Source organism: Suillus discolor (genome assembly GCF_016758755.1).
Source record: "Suillus discolor strain FC423 chromosome Unknown F5147scaffold_16, whole genome shotgun sequence".
Classification (NCBI taxonomy): domain Eukaryota; kingdom Fungi; phylum Basidiomycota; class Agaricomycetes; order Boletales; family Suillaceae; genus Suillus; species Suillus discolor.
Genome location: NW_024541263.1, coordinates 453,217 through 478,191, shown reverse-complemented (window position 1 = coordinate 478,191; position 24,975 = coordinate 453,217). Strand labels below are relative to the sequence as shown.

At 40.1% G+C, this 24,975-nt stretch overlaps 10 protein-coding genes across 10 annotated transcripts; 1 reads left to right on the top strand and 9 right to left on the bottom strand.

Moving 5' to 3' along the window:
• Positions 1 to 4,912: 4,912 nt before the first annotated feature.
• F5147DRAFT_534108 (uncharacterized protein) lies at positions 4,913 to 5,068 on the bottom strand (the record flags this gene model as incomplete). Its single annotated transcript, XM_041430129.1, has 1 exon — positions 4,913 to 5,068. A coding segment is annotated over one exon (156 nt), but the record flags the coding sequence as incomplete, so codon positions are not given.
• A 1,083-nt stretch (positions 5,069 to 6,151) lies between these two features.
• On the bottom strand, positions 6,152 to 6,334 carry F5147DRAFT_573059 (uncharacterized protein; the record flags this gene model as incomplete). The annotated part of the gene is made up of 1 exon (XM_041431133.1): positions 6,152 to 6,334. One exon carries the CDS (start codon positions 6,332 to 6,334, stop codon positions 6,152 to 6,154), a length of 183 nt encoding a protein of 60 aa, XP_041295100.1.
• Positions 6,335 to 10,451: 4,117 nt separating this feature from the next.
• Positions 10,452 to 11,183, bottom strand: F5147DRAFT_651147 (uncharacterized protein; the record flags this gene model as incomplete). Its single annotated transcript, XM_041433512.1, has 3 exons — positions 10,452 to 10,759; positions 10,893 to 11,073; positions 11,136 to 11,183. The coding sequence occupies 3 exons, from the start codon at positions 11,181 to 11,183 to the stop codon at positions 10,452 to 10,454; spliced, it is 537 nt and encodes a 178-aa protein (XP_041295099.1).
• Positions 11,184 to 12,152: 969 nt separating this feature from the next.
• On the bottom strand, positions 12,153 to 15,212 carry F5147DRAFT_744679 (uncharacterized protein; the record flags this gene model as incomplete). The annotated part of the gene is made up of 6 exons (XM_041439698.1): positions 12,153 to 12,203; positions 12,538 to 12,641; positions 12,824 to 13,126; positions 14,814 to 14,963; positions 15,047 to 15,104; positions 15,165 to 15,212. The coding sequence occupies 6 exons, from the start codon at positions 15,210 to 15,212 to the stop codon at positions 12,153 to 12,155; spliced, it is 714 nt and encodes a 237-aa protein (XP_041295098.1).
• Positions 15,213 to 15,271: 59 nt separating this feature from the next.
• On the bottom strand, positions 15,272 to 17,272 carry F5147DRAFT_744678 (uncharacterized protein; the record flags this gene model as incomplete). The annotated part of the gene is made up of 8 exons (XM_041439697.1): positions 15,272 to 15,312; positions 15,341 to 15,420; positions 15,477 to 15,673; positions 15,719 to 15,806; positions 15,879 to 16,063; positions 16,119 to 16,158; positions 16,186 to 16,294; positions 17,185 to 17,272. The coding sequence occupies 8 exons, from the start codon at positions 17,270 to 17,272 to the stop codon at positions 15,272 to 15,274; spliced, it is 828 nt and encodes a 275-aa protein (XP_041295097.1).
• A 66-nt stretch (positions 17,273 to 17,338) lies between these two features.
• Positions 17,339 to 17,620, bottom strand: F5147DRAFT_771602 (uncharacterized protein; the record flags this gene model as incomplete). The annotated part of the gene is made up of 2 exons (XM_041441261.1): positions 17,339 to 17,396; positions 17,445 to 17,620. The coding sequence occupies 2 exons, from the start codon at positions 17,618 to 17,620 to the stop codon at positions 17,339 to 17,341; spliced, it is 234 nt and encodes a 77-aa protein (XP_041295096.1).
• A 1,761-nt stretch (positions 17,621 to 19,381) lies between these two features.
• Positions 19,382 to 20,504, top strand: F5147DRAFT_771601 (uncharacterized protein; the record flags this gene model as incomplete). The annotated part of the gene is made up of 4 exons (XM_041441260.1): positions 19,382 to 19,473; positions 19,510 to 19,636; positions 19,876 to 19,971; positions 20,025 to 20,504. The coding sequence occupies 4 exons, from the start codon at positions 19,382 to 19,384 to the stop codon at positions 20,502 to 20,504; spliced, it is 795 nt and encodes a 264-aa protein (XP_041295095.1).
• A 366-nt stretch (positions 20,505 to 20,870) lies between these two features.
• On the bottom strand, positions 20,871 to 21,053 carry F5147DRAFT_572842 (uncharacterized protein; the record flags this gene model as incomplete). The annotated part of the gene is made up of 1 exon (XM_041431113.1): positions 20,871 to 21,053. One exon carries the CDS (start codon positions 21,051 to 21,053, stop codon positions 20,871 to 20,873), a length of 183 nt encoding a protein of 60 aa, XP_041295094.1.
• Positions 21,054 to 21,074: 21 nt separating this feature from the next.
• F5147DRAFT_572829 (uncharacterized protein) lies at positions 21,075 to 21,312 on the bottom strand (the record flags this gene model as incomplete). The annotated part of the gene is made up of 2 exons (XM_041431111.1): positions 21,075 to 21,158; positions 21,211 to 21,312. Coding segments are annotated over 2 exons (186 nt in total), but the record flags the coding sequence as incomplete, so codon positions are not given.
• A 923-nt stretch (positions 21,313 to 22,235) lies between these two features.
• On the bottom strand, positions 22,236 to 24,919 carry F5147DRAFT_792726 (uncharacterized protein; the record flags this gene model as incomplete). The annotated part of the gene is made up of 8 exons (XM_041443104.1): positions 22,236 to 22,700; positions 22,746 to 22,997; positions 23,051 to 23,056; positions 23,107 to 23,472; positions 23,518 to 23,859; positions 23,910 to 24,192; positions 24,271 to 24,463; positions 24,514 to 24,919. Coding segments are annotated over 8 exons (2,313 nt in total), but the record flags the coding sequence as incomplete, so codon positions are not given.
• Between the last annotated feature and the right edge of the window lie 56 nt (positions 24,920 to 24,975).

The following is a 24,975-nucleotide window of genomic DNA, read 5'->3' as shown; positions in this document are numbered from 1 at the left end:
TTTCCTACACTTCTCCAGAAGTCCTTTGGACTTTATTGGACTTTCTTCAGATTTCATCTGAAATTATGAGCACATACTTAGGTAAGGGGTGTAGGCCACAAGCTAAAGCCAAGCCCCTTGGAATCAGTCCTTTGTACAAAGCTTTACTTCAAACTTATATATATATCTTACTCTTTACACTTTGTATTCTTAACTTGACCTATGCAAACCAGGGCCTACAATCTAGCTTTATCTTTATTAGAATATTAACTTTGACTTAGATCTTTGAATGTCTAGTCATCTTATGACACTGAGCATAATACATTGGGAAAATCCTTCACTACAAACCTAGGCTAAGTATGTGGAGTTTGACAAACTTCTCTCTAATTCCCAATAATTTCACAAAAGTATGCACCTTAGTAAATTAGAGAAAGTTTTTTACTATCCCATCATATTTCACTTGTGTGCACTAATTTAGTATAAATTTACAAAGCTTTATGCAAATTTAAAATGAGTTATCATAGAACATGTTGATGACATTAATGATGGTTTGTTCAGTATTTTAATTTCATTTTATGAAACTTGCCTGGTATGGTCCTTCTTATTTTCTCAAGAAGTTTCACATGAAAAAGTAGATCTCTCTGAATAACTTGCCTATAAAATTGAACTTATATGGAGATCCATTAGCCTTTCACAGAAATACAGCATACACCTGTACTCTCATTGTCAATACATAGACTCAGAATAGATCAAGAAATATACTGAAGTACTAGTTAAGGCCACCATTAGAATTATCACCTCAAGTCATTAAGCCTTTTTGCTTGCAATCTCCTTAAAACAGTCTGAAATTTTCATATCAACTGACATTGACCTATTGAAGTAGCACCCTTTCATCAGATATGACAAGCATCATCTTTCAATTCTGAGTAGAAAATTGAGACTTGGGCTTCTATCTGCACAAGGTTCAATTAACTAGTACTCTAGTAGCTTCAGTAGAGAGTATAATGTACCAATGTAGCAAGGGCTATCACATATGAGTTGTCAGACTTAAGGCAATCCTAGATTGGTAGAAGACTACAGATGCAAGCTACTGTTAAAAGCACATTTCCCATAAACAGACTCTTCCTGGTGAGTTCTGGATATCCATTGACAAATGTAATGTGGACTTTGACCTTCAATATTGCTTTTTAAACCACATAGTATATATCAATATCTTGGTTCATCAACTTTAACTAACTAGTGTTTATCTGTATGAGTCTGGCACTTCCAGAGTAATCATGATGTGTAAGGCCAGTATTATAATAATCTAAGTTGACCTCTGGAGATCCCTCTAAGTTATTACACTTATCTGGCACCATTATTGCTTCAGATTCCTTGTCCAACTTAGTAATGTCATCTGCCCAAACAAGTATCTGCAGTGTCTATAACATCAAACACAGAAATAAGCATAATATAACTCTGGTCTACCTCATTTGCTCATTTGCAATCACATACAGACTGAATTTTTGCCTCTAAGGAGCCACTACATGAGCCCTTAGTTAGGATAATAGTCTGCATCAACTTTTTTGAGGCAGTTATGTGAGGCCAGATTGCTTGAGTCAAAGAAAAGTTAGCCTATTCAGCTTTTAACATTGAAACAAAAATTAGTATCTGAGGAGAAATCAAATAATTGAAGGTATGGTCAGTTATCATAAACAGTAATAATGATATTTACTTTAGCTGATAAGAACTTTATAACAGAATCAATGAGCTCCTCCAACTTATTGTCAATATTCTTTATATTTGAGTCATTACAACTAGGTTAGAAGTTTGAGATCTCATTACTGGATTTGTTTGCTGCTAAATTATCATCAGATATAGAGTTGAAGTTGGACACTACATGTGGTTTAGTGACTGGATGGTAGGTACCTAGGCCAGATGAATCAGTGATAACTATAAAATCATAGTTCATTTTCTTACCTTTCACAGTTAGAGCTCATTATGGCAGTAAGTACTACTTACTTTGACTAGAACCAATGTTATTATATCAGCAAGGAATTCATAAATGCCGAGGTCATTGTACTATATAAAATAAACAATGACATGAAAGATCAAAGGATTGTCCAGGATGCCATCTAGTAAAACTATTCCCATTCTAAAGAAATACAAATTATTACTGTCTATTTGAAACAAAAGTCAAACATACTACATCAACTGTAAACCTATATATGAAGGTCATTGGATTAGCCCTATCATTGATCAACACAGTTATTACATAACCTCAGAATCGATCTGACATACAAACAATTAGAGAAAGGGCAGTAGGTAGAAGATGTAAAACTGTATGGAATGAGATATGAAAGGCTGAATGTTGTCACTAGTGCTACTGGTTAACAGATCATTAGTGCTAAATGGCCCAGATATATGGAAGTTAGATGGCAGATCACTGGTATTTATCATGTTGTGCTGGTTAGTCATATAGAGAAATCGTTCAAGTAGATCCTCATCATCTGCTTGATGCACTATTTGTTAGTTTTATGATCATTCACCTCTATAGTACGCATTTCTATGTCTAATTATGTCATCACACTTACGGTATCACTTCTTACACTTTGCTACCTATTTACATGACTTTCTAATCTCCCTAGGACGTCCCTAAGTTAAGTTATTGCTTACCTTTGGATTATGACTTATCTGTTTATATTTGTTTACCATATATCGCCCATATTCCAGAGTCTAGTACTCCCTACCTCTTTGACAACTTACTCTGGACTCTAGTATGATCTCTTTTGGTCTTTCAGTAGCCTCTAGAAGTGGCCTACTTTGTTCCTATTTTAATACTATTAGCTTGTAACTATTCCCAATCTGAGTCCATCACATTGATTATCATAGTCATGTGCTGGAAACATGCTATAGTGTGATGAATAGACCTCAATATAAGGCAAAAGTATGAAAAAGGAAGCACTATGGGCCCAAAATTGACTGATCTCCTTATCACTGATGATCCAAATGCTCTACAATAACTATAACGTACTCCAGAGGATTTTCAAGGTTGTAGAAAATAATAGTGAAGACTGATAATGCAGTGGGTTATAGGGGAGTGAGGTATGGATGTAAAAAGTTAAAGTTGATAGGAGATATATCTGGATATGAGTTAGATCTCAAGAAGGGAGATTAACTCAACCTCCTGTGAGCTGATTAGGGCTAGGAAGACACAGATGGGGTTTTTTTGAAGCAGTTATAGCATAGGGCTCATAATCTGTTAAGAGGGAAGTGAAGTAGGCTGCTTCTAGAGGCTACTGAGAGACAAGAAGAAATCAGAATAGAGTCCAGAGTAAGTTGCCAAAGAGGCAGGGAACACTGGACTCTAGGATATGAGTAATGTGTGGTAAATAAATGTAAACAGATAAGCCACAATCTAAAGGTAAGTAATAACTCAACCTAGGGATGTTCTAGGGAGATCAGGAAGTCATGTAAATAAATAGCAAAGTGCAAGGAATGATACCATAAGTGTAATGACACAATTAGAGACATAGAAATGTGCACTCACTACAGGCATTTTACTATTTTCCTCCAAAAAACATCCAAAAAATATTGATTGAGAAGATAGAATTTTCCCCTTATTATATCTGTCAAAATATTTACAAAAAACATAATTCATGTTTCAATGATTTTTTGTGTGTGCAACATGATGCAAAAATTAATTATGTTCCTTCAAGGATAATGCTGTATTTTCCATCTACTATCCTTTAAATAGCAGCTTACAATAATGTTAATTTTTTGCTCTGTGTTCTCCAAATATATTATGTTTTTCAAATGTTCTGTGTATATTTGAAAAACACAGAGAAGAAAATTAACACTATTGTAAGCTGCTACTTAAAAGACAATAGATGAAAAATACAGCATTATCTTTGAAGGAACATGATTAATTTTTGCATCATGTCACATACACAAAAAATTATTGAAACATGAATTACTTTTTTTCAATATTTTGACAGGTATAATAAGGGGAAAATTCTATCTTCTCAATTAATGTTTTTTGAAAGTTTGGTGGAGAAAAATAGTAAAATGCCTGTAGTGACTGTAGAGGTGAATGATTATATAACTAACACTCCCCCCTGATTGTGCACCTCTCACAATCAAGATATCCCTTCTAATCAGACAAGTCCCATCATTTAATAAAACAAGTCCATTTTGACTCTCAAGGCAATGCCTTGGTGAGAATATCTGCAGTTTGTTCTGCAGTAGGAGTAAAGGCAGGGGAAATTACATGTCTGTCCACCTTATTGTATAGCCAGTAAAATGACAAGTCCAGCTGCTTTATGCATCTATGATGCTCTGGGTGCTTGGACACAGAGATAGCGAACTGGTTGTTTATCCTGAGGACAGATGAAGCGCCTACTTGGAAATCTAATTCTAATAGCAGTTTGTGTATTCACTTGATCTCCTTACCTGCCTCAACTGCAGTGATGTACTCCACCTTAGTAGTGGACAGAGCAATGACACTTTGAAGCTTGAAGCTCTAAGAGACCGTACTAGTGTCTGTCTTGATAAGATAACCACCAGTGAAGTACCCAGTGTCTTTACAACCACCATAGTCAGCATTAGAAATTGTAGAAAACAATTCGGTAGAATGAGAATTAGGTTTGTGGTTAAGTATTTAGCCTTTGATATAGTAAAGGAGGTGCTTGATAGCCTACTAGTGGGCGATGCTCGGGTTTGAGTTGAATCTGATAAGGACACCAACAATGTAGGCAATGTCAGATCGAGTGGTGGTGGCTAGATACATCAGAGTGCCAATAGCAGCAAAATAGGGCACACTATATATAAATGATACCTCCTTAGCAGTTTGAGGCGATTGGAATTGAGAGAGATGAAGATTGGGCTCCATAGGAGTGGTAACAGGCTTACAATCAGTCATGCCAAAGTATTTGAGTATGTCTAGTGAGTACTTATGCTGTGAGAGTGATTTGGTGCAACTAGGATGGTCTCTGTCTATCTTAATGCCAAAAAGTTGAGTGGTGAGACCAAGGTCACAAAGTTTGAAGTGCTGAGAGAGCTGAGAGATGATTTGGTTGATGGCAGTGGGGGATTTGGATGCAAAGGTCATGTTGTCCACAAAGACAGGCAGAATGATGTGGTCTTCATTTTGAGAATAGACATAGATTGCTGCATCTGAGTATGTCTGCTTAAATTCAAGAGACTTAAGCACAGCTTTCATCTTCTTGTTTTAGCAATTGCCCTCTTGCTTGGTGCCATAGTGAATCATTTATTAATTTGATTTTCTCATGCTTTGTCAGATCAGCACTCCTACAGATGCTGTCACTGAAGATATATGGAATACATCTTTAAAAGTGAGGTGAGGTGGTTTAAGATTGGTGAGTAATAGGAGAATGTGACCCAAAAATGATCAGTGTGAGAAACACAGATGTGTGCAAATGCAAACTGACCTGTAAGGTCCTTAAAACAACAAGCCTCAAGGTTGCCAAGTTCATTGTATTTCCAAGTTACAATTCTAAGATCAGCTGCCCACAAAGACCATAGATGTTTGATATTGAAAGCAGGCTCTTGAAACTGTCAGATAAGGGCTAAATTGAGAATCACAGGAGGATTTTTGTAAGGGATAGCAACAAACAGGATGTAGTTGACTCGAGCTGGGTGTCTGCTGTTGACATAAGCACAGCAAAATCCCTTCCTATAACGATGAAGTGAAGATCCATATTTTGTAGCTCCTATGTTTACTGTAGTATATGATTTGGCACCATGGACTTCAAACAGAATCCCATGCAATGCTTCTCTAGCATCTGAGATTAGATATAGGTGAGGGAACTTCCATTGAATGAAATGCAGGACAATAAGATATACATTGAGAGTAAGGTAACAATCTTAAATTGATTGGAAAGAGTGATCTTGACTACTAGGAACTGGACTTCATTCATATCTACAATTAATAAACAATTCATGGACCTGAGCCTTTTGGTGCAGATAGAAGGGCAAGGTAGTTTAGGAGTGTTCCTCTCTGGTAATCATGTTTTGCACCACCTTTGACTATTTTTAATGACAACTGGACAATTTCCTTATCCTTGTCTGTTTGATTAGGCCAAGCTTGTAGGTGCATCAACTAATAGACAATCGAAGATATAGTAAATTAATAGAAGCTGCCACACTAGTTCCTATATCAAAATGCTCTTCATCAAGCTCTCATAAATGTTCCCTCAACTTTGCCACCTCTATGCCTATTGTGGTTAGTCTTGCTGAGAATACTAATAGCTCGCTCATATGAAATTACCCACCAGGTGTATGCTGGGCCATAGATATTGATATACTTGAGGACATGACTAGCAAAGTGAAAGTTTGGTGTGAGGTGGCAGTTCATTATGGCCCACAACTGTGATGCTTCAGACATAAAATCTGAGGCACGAGTTGCTTCTTGAGGGGTGATGATTGAGAGGCAAAAATCTGTATTGCTGTACAGTAGTGCAGAATATTTTAATAGTGATCATGATAGTTACATCTTGCCTCAATATCTTCAAGAGCAATGTAATCCTCACCCTGTGTATTTTTAAAAATTAAAAAAACAAAAACTTATCATATATTTATCACAAGTATGGTTTTTGATATGACACTTATGTAGCAGCTCTTTTGATATAATGACTGCTTAATGTATCTTTGTACACTTGCATGGAGCTGGCACATCTTTACCCTGTTGACATGTCCACATCTGCCAAGCAACCGCAAGTGCAACTGGATAAACTCGCATAACATTACACCATTCATCTGCTTTCGGAGACTCTCCTCCACTAGCAATCTTGTCATTGTAATTTAGCATCATCAGCCATAGGTTTGAGTTTCTTACCTTGATTTGGAACCATCCAGAATCATTTAGCCACCACAAGGATTCCAGAAACTCAGTAGGTCAATCCATGGATGTGATTTCTCCCCATTTCCAGTCCCTGTGAACATGAAACCTTCGATGAGGATGACCTTGTGAATCTGACCAGAAGCACCTGTAAAAGAGTATTAACTGTGCTCACAATCAACTGAAAAGGTTAAAAACACACCTGGGCCTCAGAAAAGGTGCATAATTTCTGACAGAATGCTCAGTGCTCCATTCTAGGTCAGAGTTCTGATAGCAGAATTCTGCAAAAGCATGAGAACTCAATACATATGAAAAAAACACCTACTTGAGTGATCAAAGCAAAGTGGATCAACCAATGAGGAGAATAGTACATCACAATATGGACACATGCTCTGAGTTTTGTGAGACAAATCTAGCTGTTTTGAGATGAGCAGGTGTATTCATAGTTCCAAATGGAAATGCAACATGAATTTGTTTGAGATCTTGATGTCCAAAAACCTTGAAGAACTCTTCTGTTATTCCAATTATCAATATCAATAGGCTACTAAGTATCATGATGTACATACCTTCACTGAGATCTTCAAGCTCTCAAACAAATGGTTCAAGAAGGCCATTTAACTGCTCTGTATTTGGCTCTGTCAGGCCAAGGATAATGAGCAGAAGGAATGTATTTTCATAAAGACATCAGATTGATTGTGGAAGATTGTCAATGGTGAGCCAAAGTGTTCCAAAAGAGTAGTTGGCACATTTCAAAGCTTGAAACCTAGAGCCAATATTAACAAGAGGTAGAGCTAGAGAGTTTGAACATTACTAATCAATGTTAATATGCACTCCTCATACTAGTTCTTGTTCCTCTACTTCTCCAATCCTGAATTCCTCTGAGTTTCTGGAAGTTCCTCCAGAACTTTCCTACAGTCCTCTGGACCTATTCTGCTTTAGACTTTGTTCCTGCAGCCTTTCCTCTGTTTGCATTCTACTCAGGATCTGTTCTGAATAGCCTTTACCCACATCCTTGTCAAGTGGACAACAAACCTCATTGTAATTCTGGAACTTTCCTGCACCATCATCACTTTTAAAGGTCACTAAGAGCTTGTTCAGAAACACGCTGCTGGCCAACATTTGCTTGTTTGTGTTTTCATAAGGTTCATCAGCATTGTTCTGAAATAAGTTGGAGCTCAAATTTCTTGTTGTATATATATATGGACCAATAGATTATGCTCTACCCCTTCATGGACTATCTTTAGCCAGTAGACTGTTGAAGGTACAACAATTCAGATGGTGAGTTTGAACAATGTTGGGTCTTGCAGAACCTAGCTGCTATTCAACCCTAAAGGGTTTCTGGACCAGGCTCAAGGCTCAGAGGAGAGGAAATGTCATAAAAACTGCTCAAGACTCAGACTCATACTGGTAACTGGTGAAAAGATAACTTCATTATGTAAGCTACAAAGTGCCAACATAAGGTAAGGTAAAGACAGTCTCTACAAGCCTAGCCAGAAATGAATCCCTACACCGTCAATGCCTTATTGTGCTCACAATCAATCCTCGATCAGAGACATGAGACTAATAATTGGCATTGTGATTGCTGCAACATACAGTATACTACAGTCTGTCTATCCTAAAGATCTGGAGTTATATTATACATCAGCCCTATCTGGCCAAGATTGGATTATTAAGTTACTGACTGGTCACCCTGAACATATCAGATGTGAGCTTGGAATGCATGCTGGTGCTGTTGTCGACCTTATTTCTGAGCTTCACACTATGGGCTATTCTGACTTCAAGTTTGTCTCACTCAAGGAACAGCTTGCAATATTTCTCTATACCTCTGCCACTGGCCTGTCAATCAGACATGTTGTAGAAAGATTTTAGTGCTTAAATGAAACAATTTCATGGTAAGTATTCTTTTTTGGGGGGGAGAGCAATATTTGGTTAGTACATAGTTATTTCCACAGGATGCTCATTGTTTTCATGACCAACTCATTCTATTCTAAATATGTTTGTTTTCCAGATGAATCAATCCATTACAAGATTTGAAAGAACCCCAACTTTTGGCCCTTCTTCAAGGATGCCATTGGGGCACTTGATGGCAGCCATATTCAGGTCACACCTAGGGCCATCAAACATCCTGTGTGTCATAATTGGAAGGGCTTTGTATCTTAGAACTGCCTGTTTGCCTGTGATTTTGATCTTAATTTTACATATGCACTCACAGGCTGGGAAGGATCAGCAACAGATGCACCTGTATACAAAGATGCCTGCTCTTCTGACTTTCAAACACCCCTAGGAAAATATTTTCTTAGACATGCATGGTATCCTTTGCATCCTGGACTACTCATGCTCTCTCGAAGTGTGCATTATCACCTTGCTGAATGGGGTTGCACAAATGTCAGGTAAGTTCTTATTTGTGGTGCAGATTTTGTGCTAACTTTTATAGGCCATCAAACAAAGAAGAATTATTTAATCTGTGTCATGTGTCCACATGAAACATCATTGAGCATATATTTGGCGTCCTCAAGCAAAATTTCCGTATCCTTCTTCTTCTACCTGTGTATGCTATAGAAATTCAAGCTCAAATACCTGCTGTGCTATGTGCTATGTACAATTTCATTCAGATACATACCCTAGTGAGGGTGACCCCCCTGCTGATGATGGAGATGATGAGATATTTTTGGAGGATGGTCTTGGTCCTGACAGGGGTTCTGATAATGATGATGATGCAGTGGCCATGGAAGATGATGAGGAGGAGGGTGTTCTCAGCAAGCCACTCAAATACACAATCACATCGCTAGTGATGTGGGATCAGTATCAGTATCTTGTAACACAACAACATTTACATAGGCTTGATCTTATGGTGGAGGAGGAGGAGGAGGAAGTCATTTTGCATACGACAGAAACTTTTGTGGTGAGAGGACACAATTGTCTTCACTGTCTCATTGAGGCTGTTCCAAGCATCACCGAGAGCTGCTTTGAAGCAATGCACATTTTCACAATGACGAGCTGTAAGGGCCACATAGGTCTCTTTACTGAGAGTCACCTTGGGGCGATGAGTAGACTGAGCCTGGACATGTTTGCAAGTTTGCATTGTACAAGGGGAGGTAGCCATTGACCTGGGTATTTCACTTGTCAGTAAACAACCACACAAGCCTATATATATGTGAATGACAAGCACAGTAGTAGTATAGCACAGATATATTAGCATAACTATTTGGAAATGACAATAGTGGCTTTTGCTAGGCACAATCCAGGATCTAACACTAGAAGAAGATACAAAACAAGTAAAGTGTGCACATAAAAACCAGGGTCCCAAGAAATTTGAATATGTCGGTAAGAAATGATGACAGCTGCTAGATGTAATAAAATTTTAATCAGTTAGAATAATAGTAGAAATATAAAATACCTTAGTGTGTGTAGGCATAGCTAGGCTGCTGCAAGCATCAGAATTAAGTGCTCTACTTAGGTTTGATGCTTGTTTATAAGTCAGATTCTATTTCGGTGTTCAAAGCACAGCCTCCCAATGGCTGCTGCGAATGAAGCTGATAAGCTGGTGAAGCTTGGGAAGTATCTGGTCATCTAAACCAAACTGATCGAGTACGGCATCAGTATGTGGACCTATGCTGATCAAGGGTGTCCCTGCTTAAAAAGATGCCACTGTACCAGTGAATTTGATTGTGTTTTTTGTACCAAGAGGCTCTAAGATGGTCATAGTACTAGGTTCAGTGGAATTCAGGAGAAATGTGTCAGCATTGTGATGCTGCCAAATATCAGACTTGTTCTTCCTAGGCGATGCTTTTGATAGGGCTTGACCTATCTGAATAGCAGCTAAGAGCGACTTATTGCTAACTTCAAAATTGTGTTCAAACTGCTTGGTGGGAAGCACTGAATACTGAATCTGTGTGCCAGTGGCCACCAAGGGTCCAGAAAGATTCACCTGACTTGCCGGGTCTTTTAAGTATGAAAAATGTGAACTTATGAAACATGGAAACAAAAAAAGACTTATAGTGCCAGGGAGGGATGACACCCTTGATGCGACAACATTCTGAGAAATACTGCAGATGGGGGATGACAAACTCCTCACTGAAAGCCTGCACTAAAGCTGATGAATCTTCCCCAATGTGCTCTGGTGTTTCACAATATTCCCATGATGTAATGTACAGATCAACAATAAAGTGCTCCAGAGATAGTGTTTCTGAGGCTTCAGAACCAGCACAATGCATAAGGATGGAAATACCACCATCAAGACAATCTTGCATTGTGATCTAATAATTCATTACATTAGTATACAAAGATTATACAAAGATAGAAAACAAAGAAAGCTCACTGCATCAAACATGTCTTGTAATGCTGCCTTAAGGAAGTCTTCTTGCATGATGGATCCTTTGTCTGATGGTGTGTATGAATTGAAAGCAATATATGATGGATGGAGGCCACCAGGCTTTCAGGTATGATAGTGAGTACCATCGACATGAGCTTCATGCCTGAGTAAAGCATGGGCTGCTGTTTGTCATTCTCCATTGCTGAAACCTTGAGTGAACGAGCTTGAGTGCAACACTGCTAAGCTGGACAGTGAGAAGCGAGCCACCTCAGGTATTGTTGCTGGAGATACTGCATGAGGTTTTTCAGTTGAAAGTGTCTCATTTAGAATGGTGAGGAAGGGAGCATTGACAAAACAAATCATGGTTGAAGTGTTAAGGTGAGACGCAAAGAAGCAGTGATGAAATCAAGTTGAGGCCTGTATTGAAACTGATTATGTTAACAGTGTGCTCCTGAGTTGTAAGCAGCAGTAGATGCAGATGCATATGTAGAAGGGTTAAGAAGGGTTACAAAGCAACCTAAGTAGCAGATGATATGTAGAAGGGAATATAATAAACAAAGCTGCCTAAGTAGCAGATGATATGTAGAAAGGAATATGATAGACAAAGCAGCCTAAGTAGCAGATAATATGTAGAAGGGAATATGTTAAGGATTGTCATATATATCTCCCATTCTGAGAGCAGATCAATCACGATGTCATTTGTCATGTCTAAGTAGCAGATGATATGTAGAAGAGAATATGTTAAGGACTATATATATCTCACATTCAATAGCAGAACAATCACAATGACAGTCATCCATTGTGGAATTTGAGTCATTTCAATGAAAATGTAATTACAGACATACTACCGAAAACATAAGATGTATAAACTGCACAGCACAATTCGAAGCAGCAGTAACATTTAATCCACAACAGAAACTAAAAATTCAGCAAAATCTTCTACAATTTGTCCTTGTTCCTCATGCTTAAGAATATCCCCACTGCTCTGTTCGTCAGATGTTAACATAGTCAGAGCTATTGTCCTCAGCTCAAATTGTTTCTAGTGATTGATAGTGTGGATAATTTTAGGTATTTCTGCACATTAGATATATGTAAGCTGCAAATAATGAAGAGCAGGAGGACATACCACAGATGTGTCTTTGAGTCAAGTTCCAAGGTCTCTTCTACCTGAAAAGCTCTCCTATGACATGATTCAATCTAATCTCCATAAATGCACTGCATTGACAGCAGCGTGTCTGCGCCATTGACATTGCAGCTCAAGTCCGACAGGTTCATTTGATATGAGAAGGAAATCAATAGTGGCATTCACAGTGAGTTCCTCATTGTGTATGGCTGTGTGCAGCCGATGAATTTCAACATTCAAGTGTTGAATTTCTTCTTGAGCACATTTAAGTTTGAAGTACTTCACTGTAGCTTCGCAATGAGCAGGTTTGGTCCAATCCAAAGTGTGGATGTCAGAACGAGACTGACACAAAAGATCAAACTCGCCCAGAAAACTGTACTCCACAATATCTTTCCAAGTGAGCTGTGGACATGGAGGCACAAGAGCAGCAGCCTACATATTGTAGTGGTTTAGTGTAGTTCGAATTGCCTCCAAATGTCATTGTAAGGCTTTGCTGATTTGTTGATGTAGTTTGTAGCCTAATATAGATAAAATGAGTACTTATGCGACTGTGCAAAGATAATAATCCCACCTATGCCTGAAAGTAAGAGTTTCAATAACTCAAATAGATGCATGATGATGAGTCGTTCTAAGTCATTGAGTGCTGTGCAATAAGTCAAAAGTGAAGCTTCTTGACGGAATTGACTGTAGGGTTCACTGCTGATCTCCCATTGTTTGTCAATCCCAAGTTGAATTTTTAAGTGTGAGGTCATTGCTTCTGTATTTTGCAGCTTTGAATATGCTCCACCAACTCGGATCCAAGCCTGATTGATGGCAATGTGCATTTCCTGAAAGCTGCCAATATAAATATCCACAAGGGCACAATTAGTGGTGTCTTATATAAAAGTGATCAAAAGGCAATGACACTACAATTACACTTTTGATAAAACTAGATGCTGCCAAACAACCTCAAGTTTGCAGTCTACGACTTTTCTTCTTTTGTGGTAGATAATGTGTTGTTTGTGGGAGGTTACCTGCTTATACAGCCCAGTGGTGTGATTCTACCTAGAACAGTAGATGTTCTACAAGAAAAATCTAACTTTATCTAGCAAGACAGATAATGTAGACTGTTGTAGAGGAATATCTAGCCTTTCCTATGGCTAGATGGAAGATACTTGATACAAATAAGTCTCTCTAGTATTTTTGTTGACTAGACAGACAAATGATGTAATGTGTGTACTGTTGTGCAACTGGTTGCAACTGGATGTAGCAGATATTGCTAGAATTTCCCCCGCCTTAATATGAAAGGACTTATTGATGGGAAATAGAAAGATTTGTATAACCGTGTGATACAAATCAAAGATGCTGGTTTGGACTCCTTTGAAGTAAAGTACAAAGGATGTATCAAAAAATAATAGGATGATAGTGTATAACCAACCGTGTGTTATACAACTACAATAATACAATGGATACATACAACTACGAGTTATATGACTGGAAATATGTATGCAGATAATCCAACAAAGGAATCTGCGGGCGCAGATAAATGGCTTGACTTGATACTTCTAGTCCTCTGAAATGTATGTCAGATGCACACTAGATAGTATAGGTACAGTCAAGAAAAGAGTAAAATAATCTCAGAGCAAGTCTAGATACTTGATCTGCACTTTCTGGCTAACACAAGAGTGTCAATATCAGAGAAAGTGGAAGAATTGTGGGTTCTTTTAAACAGTAAAAGAAGTTCTTGTATTTTTGGGTGGAGATTGGCTTTCCTTTTATACACAAGATGGGAGAAACTGTATAGTACCAAGAAATAAGATTGAAAAGAGAAGTGACATCAGAATTGTATCATAAATGACCTCATTGTGGAGTAATGTGGAGCATTTGTGGAGCCAGGTGGAGCTAGGTGGAGCAGAACATTCTAGCATCCAATGACATCACTATGACATCATAGGTGACATCAGAGAAACCAACAGAATAGGCCAGAACTATCTGTGGAGTCATATGACATCATACCCTGTAGGTACATTTTATGAGGCATCTGGGATGTCAATGAATCATATAGGTAAAGAAATGAAAGAAAAACAAGGTAGGAATAATCATAAAAGAAAACAAAGCAAAACATGGGCTTTTTTGATGGGGTTTTTGTGGGCTTTTAATTTTTCTCCTTGGTTATTTGTAGTCAAGGTAAATAAGCCAAAAGTTAGGTAATAACCTGAGCTTTTATACACCTATTACTTGGACTATGTCAATATATGATTTCTCCATCATATTTGACTTTCCTTCAAAATACCGTACTTTTGTGTGATTGGAGCACACAAAGCTTTCTGTTGCACTTGAGTCTGTACTCAAAGTACATTTTGTGTAGTCTAAGGACAAAGCTAACAGACTATAGACATGTGGGATAATATGTCATGTATGTGTTCTGCATGATTCCCATACCATGCAGGACAGCAGCTTGTTGTGCTGTGTTCCATTCCTCTCTGTGATATATAAAAATTAGGCATGATATAAATACAAATTTAGACTAATGACTTACTGGCAGTTGACAACCTTGTCAAGAGCTTGAACATATCAAATACTGACATGATCCTTGATAGGGGGTTCCTTCAGAATGTCGAGATATGAGCGCTCTTCCTTATGAAAATGAATAAAGTCAGTGTGTATGAGATTAAGCACACCTTCCAGAGAGGAAAGTTCAACAGTGAGAGTTTGACTAGCTGTTAGCGCCTCTTGGTAATTATTGTGTAAAAATGTACCTAGTACATGTTAACTCATTAGCTCATGATTGCATGAAATGTCTAACAAAACTTACTAAGCACTGTGTACTTGTCATTATCCCAAAAGGCAAAGTGCTGCTCGATTGTTTGATGCTGGTGAAATGGAGTAGTGTGGCAAGTGCTGCATGCAAGCTCATTTGATGAAGAGAATACATGTTCACACCCTTCTCCCTCAGTGTAGCCAGTACCTTCTATGTACATTGGATGCCAGTCAATTTGACACCATCAGTTATGAGTGTGGCCATGAAAAGCTCCGACCATCATTCGTAAATTGAGTTCACAAGCACGGGGTCCCAGGTGGCTGTTGTTCAATGTTTTAGAAAATGCACAGCCAATGTCATATGCAACACCACAATTTTTGCCGTAGACATTGAGTAGATGATCTAGAATAGTGAGCAGGTACTTTGAGCTTGAAAAATTAGTCAGTGCTGCAATGATGACAACATCAAAATCAAAATTACAGACAGTTCACCACTTTTGACTATATCACACACTAAGAGAATGAACTGGTGGCAACAGGCTGCAATAAAAATGCCGGACTCATCAAAAACTGAAAACATGTGTTTATGTGCTCCTGAACCAGCATTTTTCCACCAGTCAACACAGTTGAATGATGCCAAGGCTGACTGTACAACATCCTCCCAATCATCAGCGGGTCCTTTCTGATCAGAAATTAGTTTCATAAAGTTGGTATCAGCTAAACTTACTGCACAAGGTTGAGCACCATTGAGTTGGAATTGGTCAACTTTCACATGATGGAGCTGGTAGTCAGAATGATAAGTCCACAAATCATCTCTTGGAGATGTGCCATGTAGAAATGATGACCATCATTTCAGGCTGTTGTTGCTGTTGATGGTGGCAAGTCACTCAAAAGCCATGTCATCTTCATCCTCTACTTTATAAGAACAACATGGACATGAGTTGAGAAGGTGCCAATCTGGTGTGTCTCGCTTCAGTGCTGCTTTGACGATAGAGTCTACCTGATGCAAGATCTCAAGGTAAATGTCATATGTGTCTGAGAACTGTGTGTTGAGATACAGTTGGTATGGAATCTACAAAGCAACATTGTAATTGATGTATTACAATACAGTTGAATATTGTATGTACATCATGAAGATGACATAAGGTCTTATACTGTGCTTGAATGCTAAACTAGGGGCAAGTCCTGTGAGACTGTTGATAGGCTGCAAGCATGCAGAGTGAAATGGCGACAGTTTGATGCAGTGGAGAACAACCTAGGAAACCACGGTGTAGGACTTGGAGTCCTTGTAGCCTCGTAGAGGCTATTTTTGTGGTATCCCTCAGCACCCTATTACTTTCCTACATGAAGCGCAGCTTTCCCGCGAGTTGCACATAGCGGCCGCTACTTTTCCGCGACGGCTGCAATGTTCCCGCGCATGCACAGCCGCGCTTAGCAGCCGCTTTTCTCGCGCTTCATCAGCCGATGTTCCGCACCCATCCATAGTCCAAAACCAACCCAATGGTACGTTGTTTCATAATTATATTTACATATCAGACCATTTTCGCATCAGACCACCTTTATTACATATAGCTTTACATACATAGCTCGGTAGCACGTCAGCTCGGTTCCGCGTGACAGCGCTTAGTGCAATACTTAAGCACTAGCAGTACATATCATTCAGTACGCTTGTTTTCCGGACGTTCCAGTAGCAAACTCCCATTAGCCTACAGTTGGTAGCTATTGGCAATCAGTATCCATTTACCGTTCACATCGTATCAGTTATCACCTCGCTCTTCATCCTATTTCTATTGTCCTTCATCTCTACTATCATCCAAAACCCTCGCGCATCGGCCGCTTCGCAGCCGCGTCTTTCCCGCACCGACCGCTTTCAGCCAACCGCTACATTCCCGCACTTCGCATCGGCTGACAAGCGGCACCTTCTGTGTCCATTTCTAGACCTTTGCTGCACTAGCTTCCCCTTTAGGGTTGAACGCACTTGCTCCACAAGTATAGCAGATAGGCAGTGCACGACCTACAACATAAAGATATCAGTTTGGAGCCTATAGCACCACTCTGAGTTGTAAACCTACAATGGTATATAAGAGTTTCATTCAGAAACCTGTGAAAGGCAAGGGGTTGCAGTGATGCACATTTTCGGCCTAGAATATTATTGAACAAAATCTTCCAACAGGAAAAAAATATGTTGCTTACTAAATATGTCAACCAGCTCAACATCCAGCAGGGTTAGAGCCTCATCAGTCTTATTATGTAGAACATTATCACTTGAAACACTTGGCATGCCATCACCATTATCTCGGGTGCGAGAGTCCAAGTAAGCCTTTACAAGGCTTTCCATCTGAAGGTTCTAGTTCACATTCTGAATACTGATGTGATCATTGCGAGTGTGTAGGTCAACATAGCAGCTAGCATGTGTAAGCACATATTGGTAGGCACAAAATCAAATGACTTACAATCCAGAGAGGTCTGTCATCTGCTGAGCTAGCCCTTCAAATGCTTCATACTCTCTACCTTTGTGACTAAAGTCTGCTCCCTCCTCACTGGAGGGTGCAGTGTATAGTATAGACTCAGTATCAATGTTGACATCAATGAGCATAGTCTTGACAGCCACATGATCTTCAGCTGACATCTTTGCAGAAATGCGAAGGAAGTTACCTAAGTGCTAAGAAAAATAGTTAACATACCTTATATGGATCTTTGCTGCTTTGCATTCACATGCTCCCTTTGTTGGATTTGTTGCCCTGCCCTAAGTACATTGATTGTTCGAATAGAGCATCAAAAGCCGTTGTGGGTACAACAATTCTGATGGTGATTCAGAACAATGTGCTGGGTCTTGCAGAACCTAGCTGCTATTCAACCCTAAAGGGTTTCTGGACCAAGCTCAAGGCTCATAGGAGAGGAAATATGATAGAAAACTGCTGAAGACTCAGACTCATACTGGTAACTGGTGAAAAGATTACTTGATTATGTAAGCTACAAAAGGGCAAACATAACACTAAGGTAAGAACAGTCTCTACAAGGCTAGCCAGGAATCAGTCCCTACACTGTGTTTCACGGTGGCTTTTAACAGCCCTATGATCCTCTTCACTAAGGGTCATGACATAGGGGGTAGGTAGCACGTTTGAGAGATGATATGAGGGGTGTCTAGAGCAATGTTCAATTATTGACCTTATTGAGGGGTAGAATGAGACAAGAAAAACATATGCAGACGCTGATAGAAGAAGTGGGTGGTGAACAGCTATGCTTGGGAGACAAAGTAGTGTCCAGAACCATTGTAGAGCCATTATACTTGGTCCAGTCAATGGAAACATATAGGATGGCAATGAACGATGCTGTAGGAGGTGCAGAATGCCTGTGTTGATGACTAGAATAGGTGGTGGACAATGTTGGTGGCAGTAGAGAAGAGCAAGAAGTGTAAGAATAAGATCTCACCTAGTTTGGAAGCTTTGGCGCATTGGTAGGGCATGTTGGGATGTCATGTTAGGGTAATACAGGTGGCAGATAGTGCCAAGCTTACCTAGATGGTGTACACTAAAGGATCCTACATTATTTGGGACAGTATTTAATGGTGGTGTTGAGTATTACTGCAAATGAGCCTAATTATAGTGAGCACAACACATAACAAACAACTATAATAAGGCTGACTTATTGGAAAACCCAAGTGGATGAATGGGTCTCACTGTCACAACCCAATAATGAGTAAACGCTATGCAGAGACTAGGACTCAAACTATTGGATAATCACAAAAGAGAAAGGAGCGGGGAAGCAAGTAAGCTAATACACAAGAGGTTTGAACTGAAGAACTACTAACTACTTTTATACATATATGTATATTGAGATGGAAATTGAAACTAAAAATGAACTAACTAGCCAATCAGAATGGTTAAAGGTATTGTATGATTCTATATATAACTATGAGGTCATGATATGTGTCACAGCCACAGTAAGAACATTCCAAGAGTGTCATATGGTATGACATCATTGAGATCACATAATTTAGGCATAGGATACTTCTGGTAATTCTATAATAAACACAATCATGGGAACTTCTTCAATGTTATAGCTCTTTGCATAATTATGCGAAAATGCAAAAGTTGAATTTGTGTGTCAGAAATGCCTGAGGTAAGACCCCATAAGCACCATCTGAGTGAGAACATGCTGCAGACCAATCCAAGGTAGACAGTAGACATACTTCTAGTGATGGCTTCACCTTCCATATCCCCTGAGCCAGAAATACCTCAGTTTGAGACTGTTTTTGTTGTAAATCTTGATATATATATATGAAAACTCAACAGAACACAATGGCAAAACCAAAATCAAGGAGGTGAAATTCACAAAGGTCAAAGAAGTCATTTTTCTTGTCTTAGCACCCAGTTACCTTGACTTCCTCATGACTATGCTTGCAAAGCATGATAAATCACTCTATAAGATTACTGAGAAGAAAAGGTATACCTTCAAATACCTTCCTGGTGCTTCGCGCAGGTATGTTGGTCCTTGGATCATCTGCCAATGCTACAGCAACAATGAGATCCTGCTTATTCAGGTGATTGATTATAGTCACACAGAAGCCATGGATGTTACCAATAAGAATGATTATGTTGAGATGGCAAAGAATATCGAGAAATTGCCTGTTCATACCCATAAGGTAAGTCTTGAAGATTCTGTGATACCTTAGCTAACAAAGACACAATGTTCTTTGGAAAATGCTGCCAGCCATGAGAGTAGAGAATCTGAGGACGAGGAAACCATGCTTGTTACTGAGGTATTTCAACTGTGAAGACTGGTCTCAATATTTTAGCTGTTCAATAATGTTTCTTGCAGACTGGTGCTTCAGAGCTCAAGCGTGAGATTGCTTGTTATCGATGACTCATTATCAAGAAGTAGGGAAATGACTATGACAACTCTGTTATATATGTCCACTTGAGTGGTATGGAGATTCCTTGTACCCCAGTCATGGTAAAGGATTGGGCTCGTGCAATGGTAATTGAATTGTAGCAACTTTATGTCTCTAGTTGAACCTTACATTCTTTCAGTATGATGGTGAAGCTATGACTTCAATGCCACCAAATATTCAATCATTTAATCCTGCAAAACAAGAGCCTGTATTGCACCTAATGTACCATGCTGCATTAACCACACCAATGGTTCCTCCTGTGCCTTCGACTGTAAGTGCTAGTGACATCAGCTCACTTGATTCAATGCTTCTGTTACGGACTATTCAAGATCTTGCCCATAACCAAGACCATGCTGCAATTTCTTCAACACCTTTGCCTACAGTCAATACTTCTGTCCTTGCTTGTTCACCTGTTATCTTGACACCATCAAAACTTACTTGCTTCTTGAAGTATGCTGAGCAGGAACTTGGTGTTACTCATGTAACAGTGTATGAATCCTCCTTGGGTAGTATTGGAGCTGGACCGGACATCCTCGCAGAGATTGCTGACCATGAACTCACTCACATTGGGCTGACCCTAGGTGACATCATTTGTTTGAAGAAAGGAAGTGTCACTTGATGGAGTGGCCCCCTTGCCAAGAGTGAGCCAATGGACAGTACAAAGTGCAAATGTAGTAATACTACTGGTTCTGATATTCCTGAGGACAGGAAGTACCAGTACAAGACAAGATACCATGATGGAGGATGTGCATGAATTAATGGGGGTAGAATGAAACTTGAAGAGTGGCCACCTGGTGAGTTCAATGGCATTATTACGTCATCTCCACTCACAAGATTCAGGGGAGTGTTCCAATCTTGATTATCATCTTTATCACTTTTGCAGCAACAGACAAGAGTGGGTTCCTTTTCCACCAGGGTATATATTTGATGTAGAGGGTAGCCGCGAAGACAAAGATCCTTTTAGGTAGAAGTACATTGAAACTGTCTAGGCAATGTAACCAGAAGCATGAAAATACCCCTCCACTTTGTCAGGTGTAATGTGCTGGCATGCTTGTCTGATAGCTGTCAAGGATATATCAAGAAAGTGACAGCATAAGATAGAAGAAAATGCCTGCTCGATGAGATTATAGTCAGGTGAGTATGGAGGTAGAAACACAAGTTTACACATAGCCTCATCCTCTACAACACGTCAGACCTCTTCACTGTGGTGGATATGACAGTTGTCCAACACAAGAACACTATGAGGGCTAGGGTAGAGGTTAGTCAATGGCAACTATTCATAAAACAATCAGTAAGATCCATGATGTTATTACGAGGCATACCACATGTTCTTGTAAGAACTGCATGAATCTCTCACTCATCACAGACCCTTCAATGATATCATAGGCAATGATGCCATCAAGTGTGAGGATGGGCAAGATTAAGTATCATTTGCCTCATATGAAACACTTTCTCTGAATACACCTAGTATGAATTAGCCAAGACTGATACTGATCTGTAAATGAAGCAAACCTTGTTCCGATTTTCAAATGTCTGAATCTACAAATCAATGTCCTTTCATCTTTTGTAGCTTCATCACCAAACATCAACATTTCAGGGTCTGAAGCTATCTCTGCAATATGGTTCATAAATATGGCATGTCATTCCTCATCTCATTCAAGAGCATGAGCCGAGATAGTCTTGTGGCTGTATTGTAGCCTGCACAGGGTATGAAAGAGTGTATGGATAGATACAAAGACACTGTGGCATGCCTGTAACTCATGCTGTAGTTCATTGAGGTAGATGGTGGGATTTCTACGAAGGGTAGTAATGAGAAAGGTGATGTCATCTATACTGAGGTCTGATGGTTTTGTATACAAATGTCTTCTTGATACCAAGCAAATGACAAATGCTTGTGACTGAATGGCCATGTTGGTGCAAAACAGGAATGTGAGCTTTTAGATCTTGTGAGATGGTGTGCGGTGGCATGCTGGAGTGTGAATGAGCAGCAAGTGCACAATCAGTGTGAGCCAAAGACTTACAGGGTCCTACTTTGGGCATTTCTGAGATGCCACATCAGGAAAACCACCGGTTACTTTTCTAACTTAATTTGTCACTTAATTACACGAAAAGAAGCATTAAGTCATTTGAGCGAAAAAGCGTGAGCCACTTAGTTAAGCCCACTCCATCTCTGAATTTTCAGTTTTTCAACACTTATTTTGCTTAAGAAAGCAGGTAAAGCAGCACAAGTCTTTCATAAAACGGGGCAGTATTACTACACGATAAGCAGAAAATTAAGGAAATGAAAAGTAAGACGACAGCATAGTAGGAAAAATGGGGGACATGCAGGAGCAAATGGAATGGCAGCAGATTAAAAATGACAGCAAAACAACTTGAAGATGATAGCCTGTAGTGACAGCCAGAGTTTGTCGAACGTAGGATAGTGGAAATGGTGCAGACGCAACAAATAGACAAATCCTGAGGTCGCGATGTCAGTGAGATGAAACCTGAATGATAACGACTTACAAAGCATAGCGCGCTCATCATCAAATGAGCCCTGGGGTGTATCCGTCGCATCATTCAATGCAGTACAGGCACGCGCCATCTGTATCATCATCTCTATGTATCCCGCAGGCTTTTTCGAGAGGGACTTGGTGAACGACTTGGTCGCTTTAGTCCAGCGAGCCCTTGAAAATAGGAATGGGGCGTTGGTCATCTTCCCAGTAGCTTTGTTGAGGACTTTTGGTAGCTTGATAGTGAGTTTACCTGAGCCAGCTGCTAAGACCTCCTTGACTTTCAAATGCTTCTTTGCGAACATATTGAGGGCACACTCAATCTGAAACAATAAGCATGAATAAGACTGTCAGAAGATCAAACTTACTGCTGCAGCAGAAAGGGAAATAACGCCTGACATCCCACACGTTGCGAGTGCATGCATGTCGAGTTTGGGAACCTCCACATAGCCATTGATGGCATTGAGATGCGCAGTACCCAACAGCTGCAAAACAAAGGGAGAGCGGTACACTGTGAGGGGATTTGGGTCATCAGGATTTTCAAACAGGAATGCGTAGCCGGTGACCAAAGACTTGGCAAGTTCAACAGGATCACAGTCGGAATTTCGCGTCAAAAAGTCCTAGATGATGACTATGCCCGTAGAGCTGAAATTGCTGCGCCATTTAGATATACGCTGCGCTGTCTAATTACAAATACAGTTAGTCAAGCTTAACAAAAAAAAGACTTACGAGAGAGTGTATCACACCACCATGAACGATAGTGATGTTAAGTTCCTTGTATACCACATTCAAAATGAGCTGGGCGTGAAGGAGAAGGACATCATCTGGGATGGTCCAGATATCCTCATAACTCCCAGCCCACAACATGACGGTAGGTAGATACTTCTTTGTCCAGCGCTGGTCCACCTGCATCATAGCAGGTAAGTCAACGTTACGATAGGCGCTACGAGGCTTCATGCGATCTGGCGCAGTGTCTACATTCAGCAGGCGTTCAATAGCAGGAGTGTTGCGGGCATGTATAAGAGATGATTCGATCTTGGCCTTCTTGAGAGCAGGTGGCTTGCTGTCAGCAGCGGAAGCAACAGATACAGACGTCTATGAGAGTGTCAGAATGAGCACGATTTAACACTTCACACTTACCAATGACGTTGTGCGCTGAACCTTGTTCTTCTTTAGCACCACAGGTTCGGGCTGTGAATCTTCATCAGAAATCATAACCGGGTCCTCAAAAGTGGGGCTGTCAACGTCCATGGACCAGTCAGACACCTCATCATCATCTAAAGTGTCATCAAGCACAGTTTTCTGCTTGAGGGTCCGGGGAGGGTCAACCTGTGTGAATGGAGGTTTGGGCTCCAGTGAGTACTGTTCCTGCTCGGCGGATGAGGCCACTGAATTGCCATCCGAGTCATGTGCTCTTGATAGTACTTGCGTGGAAGTTGCCTTTGCCTCAAAGTCCGAGATATCTTCAAATATTGAGGCTACCTGCAGAACAAACAATGAGCAATACTAACGATCAAATCGCATTCACTTACCTTCAATTTTCCCTTGCCTTGCACAATAGCAGCCTCATGCTCCAGGGCATCATCTGCGCCTAGAATTTCAGCAGGAACTGCAGGCTTCTGAGTTGGGACTTGCGCATCAGAAGTTGCTACCATAGAAGCAGTGCCTTGTGTGAAAATCGAAGTTGGAGGCGCTCGAGTAACACTTGATGCGGGTGCCAGTTTTGGATGTTCTGGTTTTCCCTGCAGCTTGATATCGGACACCCAGTTGGTGACCCGGCCACCCAACACAAATTTCTGACTGGTTGCATTGAGACTAGAGGTAAGATTGAGGAAATATAATGTTGATTCAGTGAGAAGTAACATCAGTGATGGGTAAGAGAAGAAGCCTTACGACGCTGAGTCTTTCCCATCAGATACACATGCCATGCCATCAGTGATATCACCTTCCCCTTTTGACGATGGTTCATTGATCTTTTTTTGCATCAAGTTGCTGATGGCATCCTTTACCAGTGTCTTTCCACCTTTCTTCGTTACCGTCTTCTTCGTCACTCTTGCATTTCCATCATCCATCTGCTCAACAGTCTCTGGAGGTCATCAGCTTCAGCCTCCATCATGCTGTCAGTATGATTGTCACTAGTCCTTACTGCAGGCTTCATTGCCTTACGAGCCCTGGGCTTAGGCTGAATGGGAATCACTTTCATTGTAAGTAATTCCTCCTGTGCTTTCTCCATCTCATTTTGCATACCAGCCAGGCGCTTCAGTCCTTCTTCGACCTGTGCCTCCTTCAATTCTTTTGCTTCCTTGGCGGCAAGGTCATCCGCATTCTTTTGTGCCTTGGTACGTCTCTTGACTTGTGCATTAAGCACAATCTGACCAGGCCGGGCAGTTGCGTTTGATGGACGGGTACGACGAGGGATATCTGTTGTAGACATGACTGAGGAGATGGGGACACTGAGGCGAAGGCTTTTGCTGGAGTGAGATGGCAGGATCGTGAAGGTTGGAAGTTTGAAAATTTTGTAAGTCCCCAAACAAGTATCGACTGTGGTGCACTATATATTGAACTTAGAGTTATGAACAGTATTCAGCAAGGCTCTCG